The following is a 20,846-nucleotide window of genomic DNA, read 5'->3' as shown; positions in this document are numbered from 1 at the left end:
ATTAAAAAAAACTTAAAATCGATTCGATGCAGTATGATTCGATCGATTTAATCGATTTTTGGATATCAATTGACACACCTAAGAAAAAGGCATAAAAACACACGTAAACTATCGAAATTGTCCATTAAACACTTATGCTTTGCGGGAGTACTATGACTCCCCGAACTATTTTAAGTATGAATTATTAACTCCCGCAAAGTATAAGTGTGTAACTAACAATTTCGATATAGTTGAGGTATGTTCTATGCCTTTTACCTAATTTGCACCTTAACGAATATATATTTCCTCCTCAAGGCTTGGTCAGAAATTAGAAGTTACAATTTAGATTGTTTTATCAGTATTTAACCTTTACCAAAGTTCATAATGATCAAGAACTGCTATATTTGATTCCTCCAAATTCTAGAATTTTTGTCCAACCGTGCAAGAGTAGAATTATTCTTCTCCTAGCCCTGGAAGAATATCCTTTGCTGCTTCTGATTCCCCTTGGATTAATTCTATTTTTGTCTTCCCCTTTTAATGGGTCTTCAATTATTTTTTCATATTAAGTAATTCTTCACCTTTGTTTTTTATGTGATTTTTTTTTTTTTTTTTTTTTTTTTGCATATTTGCTGGATTCTCATGTTTAGGCATTTGCCTTTACTTCGAGGTGAAAGTAAATCAATTGTAAAGACGAGATACAGTGAGGGAGCAGAGGAGACTTCATATCTCAGAAATGTATATGTCTTCAAATTGCGATGTAATTGTAGTGCAGGTATCCCCGAGGTTATTGTTTACTGGTTTTATTATGTTTATGTCTTGCGATAAACACTGGTGTTAGGATGTTTGGAGTTGCCCTTTAATGCAACATTCATTTAATTTAACAATTTTTATACCTTAATAAATTATAAATGCAATGAATTTTCATATTTTAATGCACAATTTTTATCCATTATGATGGAATATAATGGTTGTGCCATTTTGAGTGCATCCACGGGTTTTTGAAAGCGAAAGTTGCTCAAGAGGGGGAAAAGGAGCACTACTTTGACTGTAGCAGGTAGTTTTCTCACTTTGTTTCAGCATTATTAAACTATAAATGACTTCCCTTGCTATGTGTTTCTACGAATCATCATATGCTATGAAAAAAAAGTTAGAAAAATCCTACAATGTTAAACTAAAAATTATGAAGTATTGGAGATTTTGGGTGTTTGCCCCAGTTATCAACAATTTCGGGAATGAATGTGGGAGATTTGATGGATATTTAACAAGGAGAGTCTGAAGTAGTGCATTTAAGCCCACAAGATTGTCTTGAATTGTGATTTAAGCCCATAGTATCATCCTGCGTTGTGACATGGATTTTTCTGAAGGACTCCGACTGAACTCAAGATAGGTTCCTTATCTTTGCTGTTATACCAAATCCTTTTTTCTTTTTAAGTATTAATTAAGGTTATCTTTTTTTCCAAAAATAAAAGCAAGTGTAAAGAAACCATATAAATAAATTGAGAAAGAGAAGTAGTAATTTGAAGAGGAAATATTAACAATGTCAAAAGAACATTAGGATCTATCCTTTTTAGTAAGCAATTGAATTTTCAAGGTGATAATAAGATATCCACTCCGTATGTAAGAGAGAACCATCTCATGTATGTACCATATAGTCCATTTTTTTCTCCACCTATTAGAGTATCTATTGCAATGTGATGTTCTATTTGTGCTAAAAGAAATGTATTCTTACATCTCAAACATGTTTTTTTTTTTATCATAGAGTTTCTTTGCTGTGTGACTTAGTCCTCGTAATTTTTTTGTTTTTCTAATGATGCTTGGTGATATATATAGGTGTGGATCAATATTTCTTGCTTCACATATTTGGCTTTCTTAATATAAGTAGGTGTTGATACTATTGCATCAGCATAGTGGGTTTATCATCATATCATCATTCATCAGCAGGACTGGACAAAACAATTTGCTATTATATGTAGTCTTTGATTTTCCTTTCTAGGGGTGGCTCTTTCATGTATATTGACAGGATACAAATAAAGAATCATAGATATATAAATTTTCTTAACTTCATTATTGCAACTACCAACATGTTGATGATAGTCGCTTTAATTTCTACCAATGACCTTTTCTTAATCGGGGCTTCCGGTATTAAAAACAATGGTATCAGTTCACTACATTTTCGAGCAAACATAAGGCACCTTAAGATTTAACTTTTGCTTGACAGGTAGTTCTTCTTCTAATAAGACATGGAGCAAATGTGGATGTTGATAACAAGGAAGGATGCAGGGGTGCTTGTACAAGCTTCAGATGAGCCCAGTATTAGTTGATGTTGGTAAGACAATGTCTGGATGTAAAATCACCTGGTGCCATTAGTGAATCAATATATTCAAGGCAAACTCTTTAAATAGTTGACATGAAGTGTGCTATAATTTGTGAAATAATATGCTCCTGATGCTTCTTTGGTTACCCGGTAAAAAATATTGTATTTGAATCTATGTTTTTAGGGGGGAAATCTATATTTTAATTGTACAAAATATATTCTACTAGGTTGGTTAGCGTTAAACTCACTTTGAGATGAATGCCATGGTTTCCCTTTATGGAGAAGAGTTAGGTAGCTCTTTAGCTACCAAGTTTAACTTAGAACTTGGATTGAAGAATTAACTCAACGATATGACCTCCTAAGTCTGGTTAAGATATTCTTTGATATATCGGCAAAGATGATTCTTACTTCCTTTATAGCGCACATGTCCATCATTGCTGTCGTAGAAACAAAGTTTTATTTTTAGTAAGGTTTCAATTCTCCATTCTTTATATTTTACTAATACTAAACAACACAAACAAACAATAATGTCGGGCACAAGCCCATGCTTTTGCACGGGCAGAGGCCATCTAGTATAGTATAATAGAAGAGCTTTGGTTTCGACGTGTGTGCTTCCCGTCAATAAATTTCAATCAAGAGCAAATTAGTCATTATATTTATAAGGAGATACGTGGCATTTATTTCTACAGCCACCGCCATAGTTCTGTAACTCGTCCTCTTCTTTCTTTTGATCTTCTTCAGCCTTCTCAATGACACTTTTCCAAGTTCACTGGTTTGCTCCTGTTCCAAAGTAACAAAATTTTGTTCTTTTCCTCTTGATTTGTATGTATGATATTTTTTTCCTCATTGTATAATATTGTTCCATCTATCTTAAAGTGTTTGTTTTTTTAACGGATAATACATAATTATCGTCCTTGTCTCACTTTATCAGTTGTACCTTTATATTTTGCGGGAGTCATATGACCCCCTTGTCTTTATTTGGACTGTAATAAATATCATCTTTTCAGGTCATGTGCTGCAGAGAGTGAATAACTCACTTGAAGGAGAGTGAAAAGCAAAAAAAAAAAAAACATATTAAAACTTTAATTTTGAAGTATTTTTCTTATTCTTTCCTTCTATTCTTCATTTCACATTGTTCTCCTTCTTTGCATAGTACTTGCCAGAAAAGCTGTGATTCCGATAACTGAAGCAAATGTAACTTTACAATTATGCTTTTCCATTTCTATTTTACTTTTTTTTATTTCTTCTTTATTTTTCTTCTTTCTTTTCCCATTTTTCTTTCCTTATTACCCGAAAAAATAACGATTCCGGCGAGGCAATCTTCGGCCAACTCTATTTCACCATTAAAATCTTCCGGGGAAAAAATAAATGGGTGGGGGAAGGATGGAACGAAATAAGAAGAAGAAAGACATAGGGGAAATTGGAAATTAAAAAAATAAGAAGAATGAATTAATGGGGGAAGGGACGACTGGAGAAGAAGACTTTGTTGGGGGGGGGGGGGGGGGTCGAAGAAAAAAAGGAAAAAAGAAAAATAATTAAATAATGAATAAAAAGAAAATTATGTAGTATTAAAAAGGAAAAACACGTGTTAAAATATGGTTGGTGTGTGATATACTATTTCAGTTGAAACTGAGGATGGCCTAAAAAGGTGGTATTTATTACCGTTCAAACAAAGACAAGTGGTCATAGGACTGCAAAGTATAAGGGTAAAACTGGTACAATGAGACAACTTCAGAGAGGTAATTATGTATTATCCCTTTTTTTAATTTGATCTAAACTTTTTGGGTTTAAGGCATGAAGGAGAAGAGTGTAGGGCAGCAAGAAAGAGACAACTTGGAGCTCTTCATCGGAAACAAAGGTGAACTTTCTCTCATCTCTTAGTTTCGTGCATGTTCTGTGCTACCTCTTTTTCATCTCAAGAGTTGTCCTTCTCTCTGTTTAATTTAGATTGTGGAATATAGATATCTATGTTGATTCAGCAGATTTAACTTGGTCGGAATCTTTTGGTTGACTGCGCTACGCCAATTTCATCAGAAAATTCTAAATATCCAAACGCTAATTTCAAAATTTGACGTAGCTCTATAAATTTTTAGAAAATATGATGGATTCTGTACTTAGATAGAGCTATGATTTATTGATACAGATAATATTCTCACTATTAGATTTGGGTATTGTTCTCTCTTGTGTATGTTGGTTTCATTCAGTGTTATCAAAGGCGTGCTTAAAGCGCCTTAAGCCCTGAAACAAAGCTCAAAACATGTTGAGCGCCTCGCCCGCATACCAGGCGCTTCAGTATTGTCATCAAGGCTCTAAGGCATACTTTTCTTTGCCGATGAGTGTAATCCTGAAAACGCGACACTAAACAATTGATATTTTGATATTTCACTTTGTCATAAATTATCTTCAGTTTTTTTGTCGATATATTTGGTACTCATGCTTATAAATATTAGTCTTGGACTACACATACATATTTGTCGTTTTTCTCTGTTTGCACTTTTCTTTATTAAAGCTCATGCTTTATTTGCACTTTGCGCTTAAAGCCCCAACAGACCTTAGAGCATTTTTGCGCTTTTCGCCTTTAATAACACTGGTTCATAGCCGTAAGTAACAAGAACAGGAGTGTGCAGAACTTTCAGCACAACCTTTGGTAGTTCACTTTTCTACAAAATATTTGCTCTCGACATGGATGAACGGTGTTAATAAAGAAAAACTTAGATGTATAGCAAATGTGTGACTTTAAATACATGTAATTGATTCGTCGCTTGTGTGTCTATATACTTGCAGTTCAGTTTCGCTTTTCCAGTCTCCTAGTGGGTATATATCAAAAATCATAACGATTTACATTCTTACAAGTAAGTTTTCATATATTGTAACACTTTTAAGTCATACAATAACCTCTCTTGATTACTATTTTCTTATCATACCCACTTCTGTTAAGCCTTTATATACCTCCTTCTTTAGTCCTATGTAATTGAAATGCTATTTTTGGTATCTTTTTTATCGTTGTTTACAGAAAAATCGTTATTTAGATCATTAGTGAACAATTGATGTGGAAGTAAGAATTATTGGTAAAGTTACTTTTAAATTTCTGTTTTTACCTGGTGTTTTTATATTTTCTCGTGTCTACTGATTTATGCTTTTCTATACACTCCTTTCAGCCATAATATCATGGTGGTCAGAATTCCATATTATAATACTGAAAAGTTTCTCTGGAATTGCCTCTTATCCCCTACTGCTTTATGGGAAAATTGGAGTAAAAAGAAATAGTGTGAAGGAGGAAAAAGAGCTGAAAGCATCCTTTTTCAAAGTTTTCTTAAGTTATATTTCCTAGATATATCAGTTATAAAAGTAGTCAACAACCTTACTTGAGCAGGATCAGTCACACAATCATGACTGACAACAACTATTTTTTTATACAATTTTTGCCTGCTAAAGAGGCTTGTGTGTGAATAACCTTCAAAAGAAGGCCTAGCTCAAAGGGGGTGGATTTGTGTCTTAGGTCACAGGTTCAAGCCCCCACACCATGCAAAGCAAAGCCTGGTATTTAAGTGGAGAAGGGTAGAGGGGCGGGCCCATTATCCACCGAGTTTCGAAGGCTGCGGTTGGTCCAAAGGATCAGTCCCAGACGGATTTCTCGGTCATCAAAAAAAAAAGAAAGGTACCCAACATTGCAGCAAAGGGCCTCTCTGTAGAGATCATCACAAAGGTACTTAACCACCTCTCTCTACCCTACAAAACACATCAATGCTTTGATGTTGTTTCTCAGCACCTGAAATTAGTTTTGGTCATATCTTAACAACTCTTGAATTTTTTTCATGGCTGATACCATATGGAGGTTTGCCTTCAGCTACCTCTTTTTCTGTGTTTGGCATCTTTATGAGGGAGGTTTCTGGTTCTGAAATATTTATTGTGTGTCGCTTATCATTGCTGAAACATGATATAACATGTATGAAAAGGGTAGGTATCGTATAACTTTCTATGTAAACTGAGTCATTAACAAACTTTTACTAGATATAATGGTTAATATAAAATATGGATTTAAGATTGCATTGTGACACATGATGTAGCTTCAACACCAAGTTAGTGCTAAAAGTAGGGATGGTACGCGGGACTTGATTAGTTCTGTTAACAGAATTTTGTATCGTAGAAAAATGATGAAAAATCTTAAGGGTGTGATTTTTTCCCTTTAAATCATGCTCGAGATTTTAACATCAAATTCGCTGTTTGTAGGCTTATAAAGACAAACTTTTAACACTTCCAATCCTATCTTCATATATGATCCTTGTAACTTCTTGGACCAACAAAAAACTAGAGAAGTTGAGGGGTCGAATTTATAACATAGCTTCTTGTTCTTTGTAATAGTTGCTGCTTTGTCTATTTGGAACATTGAAAACTTGATAAATTTTATTTTTTATAGAAGGTTTAGTTAGTAACTTAGTATTGACAAGTTTAATTTGCATTTCTTTTGCTGTATGTTGAAATATATTACCTTTTTTTTGTTGATTTATGTTGAAATATATACTTAGCAACCTTAGCAGGCACCGTATAGAGACTATCATTTTGCTCTGCTACTTTCAAGTTTCATGGGATGTGGATTTGCTCTACTTGCATATACTCATGTGTATCAGTATATGCAATATCAACCTACAAGACAAGGCAATCTAATAACAAACTATTGAGAAACAACAGAGTTCGACGGAACGCTTACCATGACAGCTTTCCATTTAGTAGCAAGCTGAAAAAGACGTAGTAAATGAGGCTCTAGATTGGTTGTTGAAAGGCACCGTTCTTATGTCCTTTTTGCATATATTTTTGTACACATATGGTAAATAAATAAAAAATATGCTCATGTTGTATGGAAAACTTTTTTGATTATGATTATCTATTTCAATTTTAATGTGGGGCAACTGCGTTTGCTATCATCGCTGCAAATTGAAAAAGAATCTAATATATTGGACTTGTGCTGGCACGGGCTATCCCTACCTAGTAGGGCTGGCAAGTGGGCCGGTCCAAACGGTTCCGATCCCGGTCCTGGGCCGGTCCCAAATTAAACGGGTCAAACGGTCCTGGGCTAAACGGGCTTTTTGTAGGGACCGGTCTGGGACCGCGATCGTTTGGTCCCGGGCTAAACGGTCCCGGCCTGCTAGCTAAACGGGCTAAGTGGGCCCAACATATATATTTTTTTTTTAAAAAAATTAAATAGATATTAGAGACAAAAGGATGTTAAAAAAAATATCTAAGGCAATGCTTTGTAAATTTTATTATAGAATTGTGACCTAAATTTTATTTAACATCCTAAATTTTAATATTCAATATTTAATATCGAATATATATATATAAGATGTATTTAAAGTGTATATATATATATATATATATATATATATATATATATATATATATATATATATATATATAATAAGCTATATGTACATCTTATATAGCTTATATACTATACACTTAGTATATATATATACTTTTTAGTAGTAACATGAAATGACCAAAGTATGGTACTTCTTAGCTGGTATAAATATGGAATGATAGAAGATCAAGTTTTAGCTCAACTCAGATTACAGTTTCAACTAAAATTGAGTTGAGCTAAAACTTGATTTTCTATCATTCCATATTTATACTAGCTAAAAAGTACCATATATATATATATATATATATATATATATATACATCTTATATAGCTTATATAAGTTGTATATATAGTATAGTATAGTATATATACTAAATGTATAATATATAAGCTTATATATTATACACTTAGTAACAATAAAGTAAACAATAGTAGCAATTATAGAAGAAAATTAGAGAGAGATTGTGATAGATTGATGATTTTGTAAGAAAAATGAAAGAATGATGGGGTATTTATAGTTGAAAATAGGGAAAAGTGTAATTATAAAAAGTTTGGGGTTTAAATGGCTATTTTATAAATAGCCAACAACTAATTTGACAGCCCAACAGTACCTAGTAATATTAATAAAAGCTCTTCTTTTCTAATGGCCAAAAAGAAAAGGCAAATCCTAGTAATTCTTATTAGGCAAACTACACAAGTTACCCCTAAACTATGAACCAAATTCCTGTTATACACTTTTTGCGGATGCAAATAACCTTACGTACTCAATCTTTCTAGAGTGTGCCTAATGCACACCACTTTTTTTTTTTACCAATTTTTCAAAATATGTATAATGTCATGCACCAATAAAGTCTTGACATGTGTCATTATTTTATATTAAAAAAGAAAACACTTAATCACAATTTTACCCCTCATCTTCCCCGTCTAAACCACCATGGCTGCCGATTTTTTCTCTTCACCATCAACCACCATAGCCTCTTCTCCCACCTTTCACTTAAAGATAAAGCTACCATTAACTAATAAAAATTACCAACAAAATATCCAAAAATTCATCTTTTCCACTTAAAGGGAATCAGAAATTTTGAACGCAGATCCGCCTAGTTTTTCATTTCTCTTTAGTAAGAGTCCAATCATCATTAAGTACCATTACCTTATTTCAATTTTCTATTTGTGCCATTCCGACTACCATAACTGAAGCAACGAGGTTGTAATAATAAGGAGGAAAGTATATTTCCTAGAGAAGAAAATTAAGAACTTCACGATTTACTTATTTGAAAATTCACTCATTAACAAAATTAAAGAATGTGCTTATGTGCAAAAGCTTGAGCTAAGCTTTAATGGTTGGATTTTTTTTTTTTTTGTTGAGAAGTTCACCCTTCCGATAAATTTGATTTCGCCACGGTAAAAACTCAAGCTAAGTTTCTCTACAAAAATATAATCTTCTATGCAAAAACTTGAGCCAAGCTTTAATGGTTTGGGGGAGCTAACAAAAGCTTTAATATCTGAATCTAATCACAATTTCTTAGACAAAATATATGCAAAAAGCTAAAAAATAATCAACGAGAAGAGATACGAAAAATCATAGTGGGTTTATTTGATAAGAAGGAGATGGGGTAGTGGAGAGAAGTGGGTATAAGTGTTAAGGAGCAACCATGACAGATTTGTGAATTTTTTAAACAAGGAAGAAGATGACCAAATTTAAAAAATTTTAAAAACTAAAAAATTGACATATACATAAAAATTCTCATGTTCACGTGCTTCACTTGTTGGGAAAAACACGCACTAGCCACGCGGGCAAACTGGTGTGTATTAGACACTCTGAAAAGGTTGAGTGTGTAAGGTAATTTTCATCTGCAAAAAGTGTGTAATAGAAATTTGATCAATAGTTTAAGGGGTAACTTATGTATTTTGCCTTCTTATAATGATTTGACAGTAACAACAACAAACCCAATTTAATCTGGCTTATAATAACTTGACAGAGAGGAAAAATTGAATCATGGCACTAAAGAAAAACTCGAGTACAGCATATTGAACAATAATGCAACTATAGTTTTAATTTCCTCATAGTCAATCAAACAAAAACAATATGCCTTGCAAAAGAATTTAGACTTATTATCCTCCATACTTCTTTCGAAAGGGAGCGACAAAATTATATTTGTGTGACCAATAGGTTACAGGTTTAAGTCGTAAAGTTAGCCACTAACGCTTGTATTAAAATAGGCTATTTAAATCATATTTTCTTGGGCTGCTATTTTTCCCGAACCTTGCATAAACGCGGAATACTCAATGCACCACGCCTATTTTTATCCACCATACTTCTTCCACATATCAACATAAAACCTCAAAGGCTTAGGCAAAGACATCCTCCATTTCTCCAAATCAGGCAATCCACCTGCAAGAGCAACTGTACTATCCTCCTGTTTTTTATTTCCAAGATTCAACACAAACACCTCTCCCGGAAAAACCTTGTTCATTGCCTCTAAAGTCTCTTCCATTATCACTTTCCCATCTTTTCTAATATCTTCTGGTTCTACACAACTCCCTCCAACATTCACCATTATCCTCCCTCCTTTCCTCAACTTCCCTTTCAATTTCTGCCACGTGTCTGCGTTCTGTAGCTCAGGAATCAAACACCCTTTACAGAACAAATCCACTATAAGCCCAGAATATCCATCTTTCACACTAGCATTAAGTGCATTGCTAATGTAAATGAAAAGTCTATCTGGGTATTGTTTTTCAACTTTGGAAAGCCCAAAATATTCTCTTCCAACAGAGACCACAGCTGGGTCAAGCTCATATCCGCGGATGACACCTTGTGGGTAGATTTCAAGAATCAATTTTGCAGCCGACCCGGCTCCGAACCCGAGTATTCCTAAAGGCCCAGGTGGTAAAATTGGAGGAAGAGTTGCAAGAACATCGTAATAGGCATTGGTGATTGACTTGAAAAGGAAAGATATGCTGTGGATGTTACCAGGAGCATCTAGAAGAAGAAGGCGAGACCCAGCTAATGGGTGGTCAGCTCTTCTAGAAACTTGTAGAACACGGATGTAGTTGTGCCTGGATTTGAATTTGACTAGGGTTTTGACATGTTCAATGGGGATGCCATCATCTTCTTCTTCTTCTTTTTCTTGACTTGTGGAAGTGATGTTTTTGTGGTTTGAAGCAGCTTGAATTGGGCAGAATTTTAGAGTTATGGGGTTTTGAGGTTTATGGTGGATTTTGAGGAATTTGGGTGGGGAAGAAGGAAGGAGGAAACATTGAAGTGAGGGTTGGATTTGGATGGAGATTTTGAAGTTTTGTGCTGCTAGTGAATTCATAGTGTTACAAGACGAAAACTTGTTCGTAGCAATTGATTTATAAGTAGACGATTCACTTTGCTAAAATAGGAGGTCCCTTAAATGTAACTGATTTTGGAGTTTTAGCGTTTTGTTCTTGACAATATAGGGAAAATTACATCTTTTTAGTAAAATACTTGTAAATCTAACCGCGAATTGCTAAACTATTTAATTTAAGACAGAAAAATACAAGTTTTCAAACAATAAAACTACCCACATGAACAATCAAGACGTATTGAAGAAGTTGCCAAGAGCCTCGATGGCTAAAATCAAGCATTAGTGAAGTTTCAAGATTTTTACCGAGTCCAAGAATATTAGATATAGTGGCCTGTGATACTACTAGCGGCCAATTGACAAGTAGGAGACTGATCAATTAATGATCAGCACCCTCTATTTGACATAAGAAATTAAATTATCATTGTCTGAAAATTACATGGATAAATCCACAGTACTACATGGATAACCCTCACAGGCAACAGATAATTGTATCTTATAAGTAGGGTGTGCAAACCGAACCGAAAAATCGCACCAAATCGAAAAGTCAAATCAAACCGATTAAAAAAGCTGACTTGGTTTAGTTTGATTTGGTTTGGTATTGAGTAAAAAAACTCGACCCGACCCGACCCGACAAATAAATATATAATTTTTATATATACTTTTAAGATTTTATATAGAATTTTCTTTAAAAAATATCGAGAAATATTTGGGATTCTCTTGCGAAATATAAATTTTAATAGAATATGAAGTGCTCAATATTTATTGACCTTAAATAACGGAAAATGGCCAAAAATACCCTTGGACTATCTGAAATAGCTCAAAAATGCCCTCTGTTTGTTTTTGGCACCAAAAATATCCTTGTCGTCTATTTTTTGGACCACAAATGCCCTTAAACTGTTAGTCATGTCATCGAAGGTGACATGGCAGTCCAACTAGGTTAGATTTGCTTACATGACCATCCACCTAAGCAATCCAACATGGCAAAATTATTTTTTCGGAAAAATTATTTTTTCGGATTTTTTTTAAAATACAAAAAATCAACACTTATTCCGAAAAAAGTAAAAAAAAAATCTGAAAAACTTATTTTCCGAAAAAATAATTGTCCGAAAAAAATATTTTTTCGGAATATTTTTTAAAATACAAAATCAATACTTATTCCGAAAAAAATAAAAAAAATAATGAAAAATATTTTTTCCGGAAATATTTTACTTTTTTCGTAATAAGTGTTGATTTTGTATTTTAATAAAAAATTTCGAAATAAGTAATTTTCCAAAAAGTGTTGATTTTGTGGTCCAAATGCCATTAAACCGTTATTTTTCTGGAAATAATTTTTCCGGAATTTTTTTTACTTTTTTCATAATAAGTGTTGATTTTGTATTTTTAAAAAAAAAAAAATCGGAAAATTATTTTTTCAGAAAATAATTTTTCGAGATTTTTTTTTATTTTTTTCGGAATGAGTGTTGATTTTGTATTTTAAAAAAATTTCCGAAAAAATAATTTTGCAATGTTGGACTACTTAGAGTGATGGTCATGTAAGCAAATCTAACTCAGCTGGACTGCCATGTCACCTTCAATGACAAGACAAACAGTTTAAGGGCATTTGTGGTCCAAAAAATAGACGGCAAGGATATTTTTGGTACCAAAAACAAACGAAGGGCATTTTGGAGCTATTTCAGATAGTTCAAGGGCATTTTTGGCCATTTTTCGCTTAAATAATGAATTGTATAATCATTTTCTTATCAAGTATGACTGAAATACGTTTGTCTCTTTATTCTTTCATATTCATATCATATGTTAAGATCTATTAAATTCCTTTATCTTTTTCGAATGTGAAGTGATTATTAATATTTAAATATCATATTGATTTTTATGTTTAATTACTAAATTTGGTTAACCTGAAAGTGTAAATCAACGAAAAATTATTGTCAGACGATTAAAAAACTAACTATTATGTGTTACTAATAGAATTCTCCCATAAGAATATTTTAATCGATAATATATTTGTCAATTTTTTATATTTTTACTAAATTATATTTACTTATCAAATATTTAACAAAGTAATATTGAAATAATATTTAAGTAATAAAAAATCCGAAAACCCGACAAAACCGAACCAATCCAAACCGATATAGTTGGTTTGATTTTGTTTTGATAAAAACCGAACCAACCCGGTTCATGTACACCCTACTTATCAGCACGGATATCGGTAGGAAGAAAGGACACTGTTTACTTTTGTGATGCAACTGTCCGTTTCCAAGGATAGCATCCGGCTCCCACTTTTCGCATGTAACCTCATAAATCTATAATCTAAAACCAACGGACTACAATCTACACAGTTAATCTGCAAACACAAAACTTGAGCTCAGCTATAATACTCCATTGCCACATTCAAGTGCAACTTTCCCATGTATAACAGCTCATATTTCTACTTCCATTTTTAGCACAGGAGACTGAGGAACAATTGATAAGTAGAGGGGAAGGTTTAAAGATCATGGCTTGTAATTTCAACCCAGAACAAATTATCAGTTATTGCACTTGGCAAGATGTAGAAGATAGCTTTGAACTAGTGATCGGCATCAACCATGTCGTCGTCTACTTTGGCTTGGTCATCGACATCCCTGCATCACAGGTCACATCAATTCAGCTTTTTATAGAAGGGAATGTTCATTTCGTAAAAGCACTAAATCTTGACAATAAAATTTCTTTGGGAGTCTTAATCAGAATCTTCTCCAAAGCAAAGGTTGATTAAGGCTGGTCTCATGACATTCGTTCAGACATTACAAGTCAAAGCTCAAACCAGTAAACATTCAACCAAATACCAGAACTTTATCAAGTAACGACTTTCCAAAAATGTGAAGACAGTAGAGGATAAACAAGCGTGCCTTGTTTTACAAAACACAAATATTCACAAATGTGCTTAATGCAACTTGAGGCCCTACCTCATGTCAGTTGTTTCGACTGGAGTAAGATTACTATCTGAACTTCGTTGTCTAGGATGCTCATCTTCATCAGCGTCAGACTCGTAATCCTCTCCATTCCATATACGTGGTTTTGGTCTTTGATCCATATCTTCCTCTTCCTGCAGTCAGAAGTCCTAGAATAAGGTTGTGCAGTATATGTAGAAATTAAATGATCAAGGCCTTTTACCGGCCACTAACCTCCTCTGGAACTTCCGTTGTAGAAGGAGTGGTTTGAAATGGCACACTAGGTGCATGAGGTAATTGTGAGAGTTGCTCAAGCAATATGTTCCTGCAGCCAGCAAGCATTCATGTCAAGTAACGTCTACAGGGTTGTGTATTCACTCTAAGAAAAAAGGAAAAGAGGGACAAATTTGTCTGAGTCACAAATTGCCCGAGGATGAAAATTAGGAACTTATGGATTGAAAGAAAATGTATTTGTCAGCATATTATATCAAATAATTGCATAGAGTATAGAGTTCACCATCATTAACAAAACAAAAGGCAGAATCTTTCCCTATTCTTGGGTGGATGAACCCGATATGTCCTATTCTTGGGTGGACGAACCCAAAGTGCCCTATTCTTGGGCAAAGGCAGAGCTAGAGTATCACTTACGAGTTCAGACGAACCCAGTAGCTTTTGCGTATACCCTCTCTTTGTATTACGTTTAATGTATAAATATTTAATTGTGAACCCAATAACTAAAAGGAGCTATGAGTTCGATGGTAAGTTCAGAACCCAAACTTCAAATCCTGGCTCCACCTATGTTCTTGGGTGGACGAACCCAGAATGCCCAATCCTTAGTTGGACGAACCCGAAATGTTCTGTTCATGGGTGGACAAACCCAAAATGCCTTATTCACGGGTGGACGAACCCGAAATTGTCCTATTCATGGGTGGACGAACCCAAAAATGTCCTGTTCGTGGATGAACCCGAAATGTCCTATACTAGTAAATTTAGTTACGGATAGAATAACAGAATTTATCACATGTACACCACTGAGGCATCAATTTGATGTACCAGTATTACCGATTATCTGTTATCAACTAATGTCACACGCCCAAAATTAAAAGAACTTCAACATAATTCTGTTCAGCACCAAAATAATGCATAAAAATGCATAGGAAACGAGTGTTTAACTAACACATCCAGAAAATCCGATAAGGTCACTATTTTCGACAGACGCTGATGGAAAAGCCCTCAAACTACAGGAAGTAGCACAATTGTCAAATTACCTGATCTTCTCCAGATCCCTGGGTGAATTCTTATTCTCCATGGGGTTTGGTTCAACATGAAGAGTATAATCTGGGCCAAAGTACTCATAATATTCATTGTATGGCAATTTATTTCCTGGTTCTACCCCAACTGCAACTGCTGTCTGCAACAAGCAGTTGAAACTCAGCACATATTCTGAAACACATAGTAGTAACAGTAGGGAATCCGAAAAGTAGACACAAAAGAGCAAGATGGAAAGGTAAGAGGACCTCATAACACCAGCACCTCGCAACATTTCTTATGGTATAACCTCCACCACCCAATACCATTAGAGGGACATTGAAAGATCTGAGGAATCTAAGGCAGTCTGCATGGCCCTTGACAGACAAGTTGAAGCAACCCAACCTGTCTCCAGCCAGTGAATCAGCCCCACATTGAAGAACGACAGCATCAGGTTGATAGACCTCCATGACTTTTTGAATTACGGGACGAAATAGACGACCAAAACTATCGTCGTCCATCCCATCATTCAATGGGACATTTAGGGCATAGTATTTCCCTTGACCAGCACCAATATCTTTGATATGCCCTGTACCGGGAAAGAAGTCCCCAAACTTATGGAAAGACACTGTCATGACTCTATCCGTTGTGAAAAAAGCCTCCTCAACACCATCACCATGGTGAATATCAATGTCTATATACAATACACGCTGCAGAAAACACTCAACATTTCAGAGGAACGGTAACCTCAGAAGAATCTCTATTCCATGCAAAAGAGTGGATCCAAGCAAAAGATGCTGTGAAGCCATAGCTTATTATTGTATGTAAAGACAAATATGCAACAATTATCCAGATCCCATAGTTAAGTTTTTATCAAGTAAGCAAATTTTCATAAATGAATGGGCCAAAACAAAAGCACCCGTATACAAGAGGTATACCAAAAAGTAGAGAACCTACAAAAAGCTATGGTTCTCTACGAAAGAGACCCAATCTTCTATACAACAAGGAGCTTCATGGCTGCACCAAAAGAAAACAAGGGAAAAGAGGCTACTTCTCAACTGAATAAAACTCATTTGTACCCCCTTCAAAAGCTCCTGTTTCTTTCTCTCCAAATAACCCACATGATAGCTAGTGGAGTAACAGTCCATGCCCTGCGCCTTATATTTGATAAGCAGAGAAATGACGAGCAATCAACTAAGTTCCATTCCCTAGAAATCTTACAGATTAGTACTTAACCTAGTAATTAGTAAGTTCTATTGAGACTCAATGTGATTAACCACTTGAGTGGAGTTTTAACAAATATATGTACGTAGTGGTGGAACTAGATTGCAACTTGAAATTGTAATGTGTCAATATTTCTTTTAACTTGTCTTTATGATATGTGAGATGTTTCCATAGAGATGGAACACATCTATCTTAGCTAACACAATGATAATAGGCAGATTTTTTCATATTCTCCAGCATAGATTTGACAGAATCAAATTCAAGTTATCTGCTTTACTGAACTTTAAACTAGGGACTTGCTAATGCTTTTGGTTTCTCCTTTTTCCATTTCCTCAGATAAGTAATTTAAGCTTCAATAATTCATAAAGACAGTAAATATGATTTATTCCCTGCACATAACACTTCTCTGAAGTTGCACCAAATGCTACAACCTGAATCAACCAATCCACAAGGATATAAACCATGGGCATCATGCATACCTTTTGTTTGCTTCATCCTCCTCAAAATGGTTTAAGAGAAACTTACACATAAGGGCAGGGCCACATAATGCGTTAGACACAGAAATTCCTTTTCACCCAATGTACAAAAACATGAGAAAGTACAACGCACCCCTACTAAATGATGGCATCATCACTTCTTTACATGAGTTGTAATTCTTTCTTTTTTTTAATAATACAAAATGGTTGTTACATTTTAGGCTGTTCACGGTTCAGTTTAACTCGATTTTTACCTAAAACTAAACCAAACAAACCATGTCGCTTTGCTAAATATATAAACCAAACCAACAGAATTGGTTTTATGGTTTCAGCTTTTCTCGTTTTTACGGCTTTATTAGTCACAGTAAATAGAAATTCATTGAATTAAATCTATTAGATCTACAAATAAAGAATTTCATATATCAATATATGTTAAGTAAAAATCGAACAAATTGATAAACATATGATCCAATGCAACATCCATACAAACATCCAAAGGTGATAAATTTTCACTATGAGATATGATTTTTGATTGTTACCTTTTGTAAATCTAACAACAATCTTACAATCAATTCTATTTTTAAAAAAAAAAAGTTACAATCATATATGCTTTCAACCTTAACCAAGTTTCATGATTTAAACAATAAACAATAGACTCCAAAAGAACTTCAACACTGAAGCATACAAAACTAAAATGAAACATAAAATGATATATACCATTGATGTTTATAAATTGTCGATAAAGCACTATGTCAAAACAAATAGATTATCAAGGGTAATACATCTTGACTTGTGAACATGAAAGAATAAGGAAATAGAAATACTTCAATAACATTGGATAAGAAACTAACTAAACACTAGGATCAAACACCTAAATAAAACTCTGAACTGATTTTCCTTAGTCCTAGTTCCCAAAGAAAACGAAATCGGTCATCTCACCCTTTTTTTAACTTAGCTAAAATTTTATCCAAATACGGAGTGAGTCTAAAATCTAAAATAGAGTATTCACAAGGAGATGAAGCTGTCAAGTTACCCCCTTGTCTACTGTTTTCTAGTTGGAGATATCAGAAATTTCTGGGAACCTTAAAGTTCATCCAACACAGTATGTATTCCCGGCAATTTTCAATATTCACTAATTGTTATCTGGGTGTGGTACATTATGCTCCCTCCTGTCGCAATTCATATGTCACTGTTTGAACTCTGTACTCAAATTTTTTAACGTTTGATCATGATAGTTATAAACATTTTGAAAAATCAATCATCAACTTAACTCTTGAAGTACTGTTTCAATTTTCACATTTTGCTGCCACTTTTTGAGTTAATCATTATAATTTTGACCTCAAATAGTCAAACAGGTCACATAAAACTAGACAAAGGGAGTAGTAATTTTATAAAGGAGGACACTAATAATCAAGATGACTTAATTGTCAAATGAAGAGTTAGCGATTCAAAAGCACTACAAAGTTAGCATTAAGGCAATGCTACCGAGATCATCCAAGGGTTTAAGTTAAAGCCTAAAGTTAATTGCTGTTGTTCTACACTGGTGCTAGGAATAACAGGAGTGGGAAACGAGAGAATATCGAAAAGAATGTTCACTTAATACAAAAATATTCCCCATACAACCATAAGTTAATGTGTGGGTAGTCATATAGGGGAACAATAGTGCTTCTATACACCAGTATTTGGCTCATTTTTTTGTTTTTTCTTTTTTTTTTTTTGTGTGACGGTGGTATCAAGGCCAACTTGTGCGCACCTCGACTATTCTATCACGTACCTACTACCTCCTACCAACATAGGTACACGGCATCCGCCCACCAAGGCTTAGGCACAAGTATTTGGCTCATTTTATTGAAAACAGAATGTAAAGACTAAAGTTACAACAATATCCTTCATTTGGTTTGTGCCTAGTGTGTTTTTGATTCATTATTGTAGCCAGACTATATTGTTGACACATGTTACCTGCTACAACAGGCAAAGGTAAACTGATGGTGTAAGAATTCTTTCTAATGACAATGTATATAGCTTAAACTCTATAATATATGTCAAAACAATGTACTTTAGTTATAACTTACACGCTATCAGGGAACATTTATTACAAAAACAAAAATGTAATATTAGCAAGTAAAAAATGTTTACCCTATGAACTTTGAGGAGCTCAAGAATACCGAGAACAATATCATTGACATAGCAAAATCCAGAAGCTTCACTTTTTTTTGCATGGTGGAGCCCACCGGCCCAGTTGATAGTTATATCAGCGTCTTGCCTATTAAGCTTAACAGCAGCACCAATAGATCCACCAGCAGAAGCCTGACAAAACCCGAAAAGCCCATCAAAAACAGGGCAGTCCTCACCAACATTGAAGCGTTTGAGATGACGCGCGTGGGTATGGTCATGAAGAGTCTCCGGCGAAACGGAGGAAAGGAAGTCGACGTAGTCCGGCGAGTGGAACCGGCGAATGTCCTCAGGTCCCGCCGGAAAAGGGCGACTGATTTCCATACGACGGTGTAGGTAGTAGTGTACGATGAGATTGTGGGCCATACGTATACGGTGAGGCTTCATTGGGTGACCTTGCCCGTAGTAATAGTCGCCGATTGTGGGCTCGTAGAAGTATGAGACGCGGCGCTTCTTCGCGTCGGTTCCGGTGGATGGAAGCGACGCGCTGCCGTCAACGGTGGAAGAGTCCATGGGCCACTACTTTTGGGCTCGGACTGAGACTGAGGATGAAGTTGGGTTTAGTTGTCCTCCCTTTGATATCTATGACACTCTAGGCAGTCTATTGAGTCCTGGAGATATATATATATATATATATATATATATATATATATATATATATATGAAGAAAATAAAAAAATTATTATTACGGAAAAGGTCCAAATATGTCCTTGTATTATACGAAATTGAGCATATTTGCCCTTCGTTAATACTTTAACTCAAATATGCCTTTATCGTCACATAGTTGATCCATATATACCCTTAGAGTTACACAGTTGGCCCATATATACCCTTTTCGAAACAGAATCCATCCAAACTAATTAACTATTTCGTTAATTGTATTACAAACACTATTTCTTTTTTATTAGTACTTTTTTTTTTTGCCTATCTCTTTTCTTTCTTCTTTTTTCTTTTCTTCTCTTTTTTTTCTCTTTTTTCTTTCTCCCTTATCCGATTTCCTCCATTACTGATGTCTTCTCCATTTTCGTTACCAGTGAACAAAACTCATGAATTTCAATTACTAAGAAAATTCTCGCATAAGAATATTTTAATAGATCATATGTTTGTCAATTTTTAAATTTTTACTGAACATATATTTAGTTCTAAAAAATTTAACAAAGTAAGATTGAAATAATATTTATGTAGCAAAAAACCCGAAAAATCCAACAAAATCGAACAATCCAAACCGATATAATTAATTTGATTTGGTTTTGATAAAAACTAAACTAACTCGTTCCATGTACAACCCTAATTTACATAGTTAATAAAAAAATAGAAAATGTCCAGCTGAAAAAAGATGAAAAAAGACTAACAACTCAAATTTATAACACTACAACTTAAACTCTGGGCTTTTAATCATTAAATTATCTTTCTGGAAACAATTTAAATATTTTGGTCTTTTGAGTATTGTTAAAGGTTGAGATATTTTTATTATTTTAAAGTTTAAACCATAATTTTTGGAACAATTTAATTTCGTTTATTTAGAGGGCTAGTGAAGTTGGAACTTGATTATCTCATGGGAGAATTTTCTTAGTAATTAGAATTCATGAGTTTTGTCAAGTGAAATTGGTGACGAAAATGGAGAAAACATCAGTAATGGAGGAAACGGATAAGGGAGAAAGAAAAAGGGAAAAAAAAGAGAAGAAAAGAAAAAAGAAGAAAGAAAAGAGAAAGGTAAAGAAAAAAGTACTAATAAAAAGGAAATAATGTTTGTAATACACTTTAATACAATTAACGAAAGAGCTAATTAGTTTGGGTGAATTCCGTTTCGAAAAGGGC

At 34.2% G+C, this 20,846-nt stretch overlaps 2 protein-coding genes and 1 long non-coding RNA gene across 6 annotated transcripts; 1 reads left to right on the top strand and 2 right to left on the bottom strand.

The window, feature by feature from the left end:
* The first annotated feature begins 2,970 nt into the window (after positions 1–2,970).
* LOC104102933 (uncharacterized) lies at positions 2,971–7,190 on the top strand. 4 transcript variants are annotated; one of them, XR_011408649.1, is made up of 4 exons: positions 2,971–3,487; positions 4,086–4,151; positions 5,078–5,145; positions 5,793–7,190. It is a non-coding gene; the product is annotated as an uncharacterized lncRNA (long non-coding RNA). The 4 variants fall into 4 exon arrangements; XR_011408650.1 differs by lacking the exon at positions 2,971–3,487 and having other exon boundaries at positions 3,820–4,151; positions 5,793–5,999; positions 6,820–7,190; XR_011408651.1 differs by lacking the exon at positions 2,971–3,487 and having other exon boundaries at positions 3,822–4,151; positions 5,793–5,999; positions 6,832–7,190.
* A 2,490-nt stretch (positions 7,191–9,680) lies between these two features.
* On the bottom strand, positions 9,681–11,349 carry LOC104088227 (uncharacterized). The gene has a single exon (XM_009592869.4). The coding sequence runs from the start codon at positions 10,967–10,969 to the stop codon at positions 9,956–9,958; it is 1,014 nt and encodes a 337-aa protein (XP_009591164.1). The 5' UTR covers positions 10,970–11,349; the 3' UTR covers positions 9,681–9,955.
* Positions 11,350–13,047: 1,698 nt separating this feature from the next.
* On the bottom strand, positions 13,048–19,643 carry LOC104088225 (histone deacetylase 6). Its single transcript, XM_009592868.4, has 6 exons — positions 18,993–19,643; positions 15,426–15,866; positions 15,177–15,319; positions 14,143–14,233; positions 13,924–14,063; positions 13,048–13,602 (listed from the first exon to the last, which is right to left on the bottom strand). The coding sequence occupies exons 1-6, from the start codon at positions 19,539–19,541 to the stop codon at positions 13,548–13,550; spliced, it is 1,419 nt and encodes a 472-aa protein (XP_009591163.1). The 5' UTR covers positions 19,542–19,643; the 3' UTR covers positions 13,048–13,547.
* Between the last annotated feature and the right edge of the window lie 1,203 nt (positions 19,644–20,846).

This window comes from Nicotiana tomentosiformis, chromosome 6 (genome assembly GCF_000390325.3).
Source record: "Nicotiana tomentosiformis chromosome 6, ASM39032v3, whole genome shotgun sequence".
In the NCBI taxonomy this organism is placed as follows: Eukaryota; Viridiplantae; Streptophyta; class Magnoliopsida; order Solanales; family Solanaceae; genus Nicotiana; species Nicotiana tomentosiformis.
The sequence above is the reverse complement of the archived record's forward strand: the minus strand, read 5'-3'. Positions and strand labels throughout refer to the sequence as shown.

Bases quoted from the DNA above. Each gene is read 5' to 3' on its own strand.
- LOC104088225 (XM_009592868.4), bottom strand. From the start codon at position 19,541: ATGGACTCTTCCACCGTTGACGGCAGCGCGTCGCTTCCATCCACCGGA. The intron at 15,867-18,992 runs GTAAACATTTTT...TGTTTTCTGCAG, and splicing joins AGCTCCTCAAAGTTCATAGG to CGTGTATTGTATATAGACAT. The intron at 13,603-13,923 runs GTAGGGCCTCAA...CCTGTGATGCAG, and splicing joins GTCGAAACAACTGACATGAG to GGATGTCGATGACCAAGCCA.
- LOC104088227 (XM_009592869.4), bottom strand. From the start codon at position 10,969: ATGAATTCACTAGCAGCACAAAACTTCAAAATCTCCATCCAAATCCAA.